Source organism: Lytechinus variegatus, chromosome 14 (assembly GCF_018143015.1).
Source record: "Lytechinus variegatus isolate NC3 chromosome 14, Lvar_3.0, whole genome shotgun sequence".
Classification (NCBI taxonomy): domain Eukaryota; kingdom Metazoa; phylum Echinodermata; class Echinoidea; order Temnopleuroida; family Toxopneustidae; genus Lytechinus; species Lytechinus variegatus.
In genome coordinates, this window is record NC_054753.1 from 7,031,123 (window position 1) to 7,040,990 (window position 9,868).

Consider the following 9,868-nt stretch of genomic DNA (forward strand, 5'->3'; position numbering starts at 1 on the left):
ATGTCAGAGATATCCAGCATTTTTCTCACTATGTTTTTATCATTTAAAGTGGGTTTACATTTCATTTTTCATTTAATACTTGTTTCGTCACACTTTTTTTTCCAAACTTGACAATGATTATCAAAATGAAAATCAAGCCTAAGCCATTTCATGTAAATCACAGCTCAGTGTAAAGCAAATATCGTCACGATGGCTTCGGTGTGTTGGGGAGTGGGGTGGGGCGCAATGCACTCTTCGAAGTGTTTTGGGCAAGGAAACAAGTTTAAAAAAAGTAAAAAGATATCTTCAAATCAATCTTAATAGCTAAATTCCATGTGTTCTTCATGATTATTGTCTACTTTTATTCGCAGAACTAGTTCAAAGGTCTGCGTAAATCATTTTAACTAACTTTTCAAAAGTAAGTGGTGCACACTCAAGCGGGAATATTTTTCGACAGTTATATCGTCATTTGCTTAAATGGATCTGTACCAAATTTTGAAAAATCTTCAGAATATGACAAATGTATGATTTACCTGATTTTTTATAAGTGTAAACTTTTTTTTGATACGCACTGTATATGGATTAATCAATCTCACTGATTAAAACAGGCACATGCGCTGAATGCCAAACCTGTTTATACAATAAACAATGATTCGAAGCTGAAGGTAATATTGCCTCCTTATATTTACATAGCAAATAATTGAATACATAAAATAAATATCTCAGTATCAATATACGAACACAATGAATAAAATAAATAGACGTCGCATAAAAATAAGAATAAACATAAAACACTTCTGAGGAGCGCTGTTGGGTGTTTCTGTAAGTTAAGAACGACTTTAAGAATGACAAATGATAAAGTCATTGAAGTTTAAAGTTTAGCAATATTTTTTGAAAACAGTAGTCATGTATATTCATTAGGTGGGCTGATGATGTCACATCTCCAATTTCCGTTTTCTTATGTTATTACATAAAATCATATTTGTTCAATATTTCAAACTTACGTAAATAATATGTCTCCCATATAATGAAAGAAGTTGCAGCAATAAATATCTAAATGGACTAAATCAGTTGTCAATCCAATTTTTCTAGTTTTTGGAGGAAAAAAAATTAAAAATCAAATTTCATGTAATAAAATACAAATGAACAAATGGGGATGTGACATCATTAGCACACCTAATGAAAATTCACGACGACTGTTTTCACAAAATATTGCTAAACTTTAAAATTCAATAACTGTGTTATTTGTTATCCGATTTTGATGAAATTTTCGGCATTTTGCTCAGAGAATTCCACTCTATTTATTAAGCTATAAATATTTTCAGTCTGGACTACCCCTTTAACTTATGAATAAGTTTATGAGACCCCCCCTGATTTACAAGATGTATTAAGAGGAGTGAACATTGAAAAAGTTATTTCATATTTTGCGATTATCACGAAGTTTCGTTATCATGTCTGTTGTCTCATGGTTTAATGGTGATGTTGCTAATTCTAATGGGTTATGATAAGAGTGAATGTTTCCTCGTTATTAAGTAGGCATGTTTGTTAACTAGCTATAAATAGGAAAGGCTTATGTAATGTATCTTTTCTCTTCTATGAGAAGCAAGGTTTTTTTTTGGTATCGATATGCCATTGCCATAATGTCCGGGCAAAATATTTGCCGATGTTGACTGCGATATTGACACAAGGTCGTGACAGCAGTTTCTAAGCGGTAGTTCGCTCATTATACGATGTAGACTACGAACATATTTGACGATGTGGAAGAGTTTTGCAAATTCTATCTATCAACTCATGCATTGTCACCAAACAGGCCTATTTGGTCTGTTCATACCAAATACATGATGGAAGATTGCATGTAAGAACATATACAACAATTATTCACCATTTGGACTACGAGCATATTAGTCAGTTGTGGATCACGATGTTGATGATGAGTATATAGACGAGGTGGATGATTGTTCCGTGATCCTTTTGCTGCTATAAAAAGCGTCTATCGATCTCCAGTTGATCCATATCAAAGACATGATGGGCGTTTCTAGTTTGCTCTTAGAACGTGTACAACAACTAGAACTCCACGATACGGACTGCGAACAAATTGGCAAATTGCTCTTGGTGGCTCACGATGTTGACTACGAGCATCTGACGAGCTTGATCTTACTGGTATCATGTTGACGGTCCATCTGATCGATGCCATGACATGTAGAGGAGGATGAACCCGAATGCGATCTCCACCAACCTGTGATTAAAAAAAGGTACAAAAAACATGTTCGTTCAAGGGCTGTGCAGGCCAGGACGTGAGGGCTACCCCCCCCCCCCCGGCGCAACCTTGGAGTTTCAGAAAGCACCCTAAACCCTAAAGTATTTTCCATATTTTGAAAATGCACCCCGTAACCATGGTAACAAGCATTAGCGTGTGAAACCATGCCCTTAATAAGTAATACAAGCATTATACAAACTAAGAAATAAAGGTTCAAAATTGAACCCCGAAAGGTTGATGCAAAATCAGCGCCCTATGGGTTCAAAAATTGAACCCTGCGGTTGGGGTTCATCCCTAGGGGCTCAATTTAAAATTTAGGATGCAGTTTTGAACGTGCAGGGTGCAAAAATGAACCCCAACCGCAGGGTTCAATTTTTGAACCCATAGGGTGCTGATTTTGCATCAACCTTTCGGGGTTCAATTTTGAACCTTTATTTCTTAGTGTGTAGTACTACCATTGACAAACATTCCCTGAATTGACCCCTCAAAGTATAGCGATATCTTAACTGCTATGTCACTGACGTCAAATATAATTATGCTAACTAAAAATAGATATACTTTTATTAAGCATAATCATACAGTCACACCAACAAAACCGTTTCCTATACGACCGATGTAATGCCATTCGGAATAACGTAACAGCTTTGATCGGTCTGGAGTCGGTTTCGTTGGTGTGGCATAACTTTGCTTTGAAAGTATTTACCTCTGCGTAGTTTGATAGCAGAGCCAACCTACTTTGCCGACTTCGTAGTTGATAGCAGGGCTTATTATCAAGAACAGGCCAATAAGAGACACAATGAAACATAAAAACCCAGTAACACTCGCAGAGTAACAAATCCTCTTGAGCTTCTTCAAGTGGTCTTTGAGTTTCTTCTTGTCGGCAGGGTCTTCGACTTGCATCCCGTTCGGAGTTGGCGATTGTTGGTTGCCGCTTTCGAGCCTGGGTTCGTGGTCGCCGCGCAGTGTCCGCTTGACCCTTTTGTCCCGACTGACTAGTTTAAACGCAAGTATCGAGACTGTGAGACACAACGCAAGTCCCCATACGAGAGTGAAGATCTGACAGAGCATGGCGAGCCAGCAGCCTGCCACCTTGGTGATGAGCAGGATGTCGATAACGATGACGAAGGCGAAGTGGCACACGACAATGCCCCAGAGGACTCGCTTACTCTGCATGCTCTTATTCGGACGCTGGATTTTGCAGAGCTGGTACAGCGCGTATTGGATGATGGCAAACGCTGACGTCAGGCAAGGAAGAGCGAGGTCTTCGAGCAACTGTACGAACCACATCGGAAACTTCATTCGGATGTTGTACGGGTCAAAGGTAAGGTATATGTAGCGTAGCGTGGCCATGATAACAAGGAGTGTGTTGACGGTGATAACTAGAGGGTGGGCTTTAATCTTGACAAGACGGTAGAGAAAGAAAGCAGCGGTGACGGCCAAGAAGTTGAAGACTGTTCCGAGGATGTAGCAGTGGGCTTGAAGCACGGGGTTGAAGTCGGTGGCGCCGAACGGCGCCGGGCGGATGCACTCCCGGACGGCAGGCGTCTGGAAGAAACAAAAAATATATGATATGTGATTGGAAAAAAAATATATATATTGAAGATGACTATGAAGAGAGATGAGAGAGAAAGAGAATCGAATACCAGCCCTATATATTCCACCCTAAAATGAGGTCATTGGAGTACCGTAGACGGAATCACATTTCCGACGACTATTTCCATTAATTATTTCAGCCGGTGAGAGTTTCGAAAGCTAACTCTATTGAGATCTACCGCCGCCCTTGAATGTTTGAAATAGAAATGCCATAAACCATCATCACCATATTCATTTTTCGTTATTATCATCATCATCATCATCCTCATCATCAACCTCATCATCACTATAATCAATATCACTTTTATCACCAAAATAAAAATCACAACGTCGTCGTTAGCGACGTCATCCATATTGCTATCACTTTGATGGCGGACATCGCTAGCAATCACCACCCTCATCAACCCTTCGCCACCACCAATAATCTCATCAACCACCAACTTTTAAATATGCCGCAATTTTTGCCACCATCATCACAATTATCTTTATCGTTATGATGATCACTACAATTACCATCATCTACTATCCACTTTATATATATGTATAACACCACCACCACCATTATCATAATCCTCCTCCTCCTCCTCCACCTCATCATCATCATCATTAAAATCACAATCATCGTCATCATCACCACTGCCATCACCACCACCAACAACACCACTTCATTCATACCACAATGCCATGCACCATCATCAGCAGCCAAGCACTCTTTCGCTACCATCAACATCACACACGAAAGTTCACAACCATCATCATAATTATCACCACAAACAAAACCGACTGGAAGATCAATATCACCATGATCACCAGCACAATCGTCGCCGTCACCACCATCACCTTCACTATAATCATCGTTGTCATCCTCATCATCAGTTCATCACCATCATCATCATTATCATCATTCATCATCATCACCATCATCACCATCATCACCATCTTCATCAGTTTCATCATCACCATCATCTTCATCACCATCTTCATCAGTATCATTATCATCCATCACCATCATCACAATCTTCATCAGTCTCATCATCATTATCACCATCATCATCACCATCAACATCATCATCATCATCACCACCACCACCACCATCATTATCTGAGCTAGAAAAGGTTACTCAGTGGATAAGAGCTAACAAACTATCCCTTAATCTAAAAAAAACCAAATACATGTTATTTAGTAACTCCATAGACACTCTGCCCGCAAACATTGTGTTTCATGATAGGGGAAGGCGGGGTAAGTTGTGCATAGGGGCAAGTTGAGCCACCAGCCCCAGGTCGATAATGAACGAGTCAGACATTGTTGTGGTGTCATTTATTGATGACCCATAACATAACCCCTAACCCCACCATAATGTTTTCAACTTTGAAACAAAAAGTAGTTTTTTAGAGGGAAAAATATGAATTTCAGCCAAAAAGTAAAAAAGAGTGTGAAATAGATACTATCTATTTCACACTCTTTTTTACTTTTAAAGACGTGTGTGTTTAAAAAAAGTAAAAAAAGAGTGTGAAATAGATACTATCTATTTCACACTCTTTTTTACTTTTAAAGACGTGTGTGTTTATAAAGCACTTATTAAGTGCTTTATAAACACACACGTCTTTAAATATAATAAAGACATGATAACAACATTATTAGTCCAGGTATGGATCTTCATTCTTGTCATAGTCTTTTATATGATGGATGCATAATAAATGTGTGGATACAAAATTATCGCACTAAGTTCGGACTGGGGTAAGTTGAGCCAAACAGCATGGGGCAAGTTGAGCCATGGTAATTCCTATGGTAATGTATCTTAAAAAACAAACAAATCATAAAAATCGATTGAAATGATGGCTGAAAGGAGCAAATTTACATGACTGCTCTTTTCCTTTTAAAGGATGTTAGTATTTATAGAGAATTAGCAAGTGAAAAGACTTTAAACAAAAAATTGACATGCTGGTTCTCCCCTCATACATTTTGCACATAGTTTTTGTGGCTCAACTTACCCCAGAAGGTGGCTCAAACTTACCCCATATATGGGGCAAGTTGAGCCATTTGACATCGTTTTTTTCAAAGGTCACGATGACTTTCAGTGTGGGGATAGAAAGTTATATATAGGTGGAAAAAATATTTTAGAAGAATTTCATTTCAAGGCAAGGTACTTATTTCGACAAGATTATTAATCATATCAATTCTAACATGCAAAAAGCAAAAACTGTCACAACTTACCCCGCCTTCCCCTACCCCTTTAGAAGTTGTTTCATTTATAAAGTTCCTAGGCATAACTGTCGATAACAAACTTTCGTGGAAATATCACATTGAAAATATTTGTAAAGCGATTTCATGCAACATCGGCATAATAAATAAACTGAAATTTCATTTTCCTCCACAAACTCTATTAATGCTTTATTCTTCTTTAATCTTACCATATTTGAACTACGGCATTCTCGTTTGGGGCAATACCCACCAAGTTTTATTAAACAGACTTCTCTTATTACAAAAGAAGTCTCTCCGTATAATTAACCATTCTTCATTTCTTTCACACACAGACCCATTGTTTGCTAAAAACAAGCTGCTGAAAATAAATGATCTATATCTTTTTCACTTAGGCCAATTTATGTATAAATATAATAACAATTCACTTCCTCACGTATTTGATTCAATGTTCCCTCAAAATCGTTCATTTCATCATTACCCTACGAGACAGTCTAATGAGTTCCATTTACCTCTTTTAAGAACACTATTAGCTAAAAAAAACATTTATATACGATGGCCCGAGATTCTGGAACTCCCTTAGTGAAGATATAATTAAAAGCCCAACCCTCTGTTCTTTTACAATGAAACTTAAAAATAATTTTCTGAAATCATACAGGTCATCATTTACTCAATTCTAAATAATTTTATCATTAGATTCACCATTTCATGCCTCCTTAACTTATTTTCTTTCTTTCTTTTTTTATTATCCCGTGTTGAAGTCCTGCTCCATTATCTCTATTACCTTTCCTTATCTCTTTTTCCCTTTTTATTTTCGTATCCCTTATGTGTGTTTCCTTTTTTCCTTTTGTTTCTTGTTCTTTGTTTTGTTTGTTCTGCTGTTCTCTGTTTTGTCACCTTCGTCTTTGTCTTCGTAGGCAATTCTAAAATAATTATTTAGAGGGGTCCACACAATACAAGCACTGCTTTTTTAGTGGATCCCTCCATTTTCTCAGAATTTTATTTTATAATGGTTATGACATTTTGCTTATATATATTACTATGTTTTGTTTTACTTCTAATTTAGATACATATCATATACTGTACATACCTGAATTTATTTTGTCTTTATGTAATTATTTTGACCTTACTTTGTTCTGTTGAAAATGAAATAAATAAAATTGAATTGAATTGAATTATAAAGCTTGTTACTCTTTCTAATATATCTGAACATTTTACACCTATTCTGAAATCACTTCATTGGCTTCCAATACGCCAGCGCATCATTTTCAAAGTTCTTCCTTGACATATAAAATACGCAATGACCTATATAGCTCCTGAATTTCTCTATATCCTCCTCTCTCATTCCGCTCTTCTAGCTCACTAGTTCTTCATCAACCTTGCAGCTTACTTTCGAACTACATACAAATATGGTGATCGAGCCTTTTCTGTTTTTACTCCAATTCAGTGGAATAAATTACCATCTTATATCCATAATGCCAACTCCATTGGTCAATTTCAGACCCCTGTTCAGACCTTGCTAAAAACCCACTTTTTCAATGTCTAGATATCAGTTGTGGGTTTGTCTGTATGGAGGTGCACATCATACTTTTTTATTTTCCCCGGTAATTTTGTTAACAGGCAGAAAAATGAGCGCTTAAAAACGTCTGTATTAATCGCCCTCCAAATGTTATAATTATTATAACCATGCACCACCAAACGATACCACCAATACGTCATGACCCCCCATCAGATTCGACCACATACAGTAGTAAATATAATCCACCTATCACTACCAATTAAGTCTACCATCAGCGTCGTCGTCGCGCTCATTACCATCGTCACACTCATCATCATTATCACCCCCACCATCATCATTATTATCATCATTATCACTATCATTATTATCACAATGGTCGCCGTCACCACCACCACCACCATCATTATCATCATCATCATCATAATCATCACATCATCATTACTATCAACTTCAACATTATTATCATAATCATCATCTCTCTTATCATCATCATCATCACCATCTCCATTGATCATTATCATCATCATCATCATCATCATCATCATCATCATCACAATCTTCATCATCATCATCACCATCATCATCACTATCTTCATCATCATCATCACCATCATCATCATCACCATCTTCATCATCATCACCATCTCCATCATCATCATCACCACCACCATCAACATCACCTTGGTCGTCGACCGTTACTTACTTCGTTGCCATCCATCATGTTTAGGCTGATATCCATTTCGGAGCCTGAAAGCAATAATCCACTCTGACACGATCCAATCTGAAAGTGATCATTAAAGAATAACGTTTAGCTCCCGTCGTAACCGGTGCAGCTACCATTTATCCCACAAACCATTATCCATGCACAAACACATCGGCAAGGCCGACTCCAGTCCGATATGGTGTTTTTACATCATTTCAAGTGGCATGCCATCAGTTTGGATTGAAATCGGTTTCGTTGATGTGGCAGTAGCATGATACCATTACATTTTACCATGGATCTACTTTACCAAGTGGAATGATTCTTAGTATCCACTGAATATCTTAAAGGCCGGGCTTAAAGGACTGATTTGATAAGTTCAACAATTTGAATGATCAAGTAAGCATGCTTTCCGTTCCCTTCATTATGTAACAACCCTAGTGGGTGTTTCATAAAGCTGCTCGTAAGTTAAGAGCGACTTTAAGAACGACTGGTGAACCTTTCTTACGCACTAAAGCACCGTCATTTACCACAAGAAAGAATCACCAGTCGTTCTTAAAGTCGCTCTTAACTTACGAGCAGCTTTATGAAACACCCACCTGATCATTGTCAATGCCCAATGACTATCTACTTGTACCTAAATTTAAACCTAAACAAATACTAAAATGGCTAAATTTGATTCTTTTGGTGACATGCATCTTAATAAGAGAGGAAAAGGGGTCGAGCTCATTAAATGCATTTAATCAACGATAGTTTACAAGTCTTACCTAATTGATTCCGTTTTTTCTAACCAGGTTCAGTTTAGGAATAAGTTTAATCATCCATTCTTGAAAATGGTCTGAGTTACAAAAAAATCGGAAATAGGAACATGTCTCTACTGGATATTTTTTCTGAATATTTGCAATGATATGTGGTGACTAAAACCGAATTGAAAAACGAATAATGAGAACTTGTTAAAGTATAGAGATCATGTACTAGTATTCGCAACATCAAGCAAAATAATGAAACATACGCTACCTTTGTACGAACTGGGATGAATACAGGAGTTTGGATTCACGCACGTGTATGATATGATGTTTTCCTATAATCCAACGAATCAATGAATGAATATAAAACCAATTGATCAAATTCCCCCTTTTCTTTCCCCGCGTTCTCTGTAATGAATGAATGAATGCTGGGTGCGGGTTTTTCGATTTTAAATGGGCTCTAATTTTTGTTCACATTCATTCACTCACCGTCCCTTCTTCATTGATCGTGTTTGCGCATGCTTGTATAATTTGACCAATCACGAAGCAAGATGATGAAGGTGAAGATCGTTTGCACATAGTTTGACGCTGACATCTTCGCTTCGAGTGTATATTGCCAATCGTGGGAGAATCCATCTTTATTTTCTCTACTTCCTCTTTCATCTACAAGCGTGATAATATAAGTTGTTGCGAAATTAAAAAGATATTGGCAATGAAACTTGTCGAAAATTGATAGAATGTGAATTGTCTCCTTTTCACTCAGGCTTGCGGACTTGTCTTGGCTTGGGATATAGTGTGTGTGTTTGGGGGGGGGTTGCTCGGCCGGGTAGCCGGACCTCCCCTCTCATTACTACCCATTCAAAAATATCCCACC

At 37.5% G+C, this 9,868-nt stretch overlaps 1 protein-coding gene across 2 annotated transcripts; it reads right to left on the reverse strand.

Moving 5' to 3' along the window:
- Nucleotides 1-1,106: 1,106 nt before the first annotated feature.
- LOC121428156 lies at nt 1,107-9,450 on the reverse strand. 2 transcript variants are annotated; one of them, XM_041624750.1, is made up of 5 exons: nt 9,266-9,450; nt 8,252-8,329; nt 2,940-3,781; nt 2,180-2,215; nt 1,107-1,991 (listed from the first exon to the last, which is right to left on the reverse strand). In XM_041624750.1, exons 2-5 carry the CDS (start codon nt 8,285-8,287, stop codon nt 1,970-1,972), a joined length of 936 nt encoding a protein of 311 aa, XP_041480684.1. In that variant the 5' UTR covers nt 8,288-8,329; nt 9,266-9,450; the 3' UTR covers nt 1,107-1,969. The 2 variants fall into 2 exon arrangements, with proteins under 2 accessions (XP_041480684.1, XP_041480683.1); XM_041624749.1 differs by having other exon boundaries at nt 1,107-2,215; nt 9,266-9,448.
- Nucleotides 9,451-9,868: the final 418 nt, after the last annotated feature.

Coding starts and splice junctions, on each gene's coding strand:
- LOC121428156 (XM_041624749.1), bottom strand. CDS start 8,287: ATGGATATCAGCCTAAACATGATGGATGGCAACGAA. Junction 3,782..8,251: donor ACATGATGGATGGCAACGAA/GTAAGTAACGGT, acceptor TGTTTCTTCCAG/ACGCCTGCCGTCCGGGAGTG. Junction 2,216..2,939: donor TGCTATCAAACTACGCAGAG/GTAAATACTTTC, acceptor TTTTAATCACAG/GTTGGTGGAGATCGCATTCG.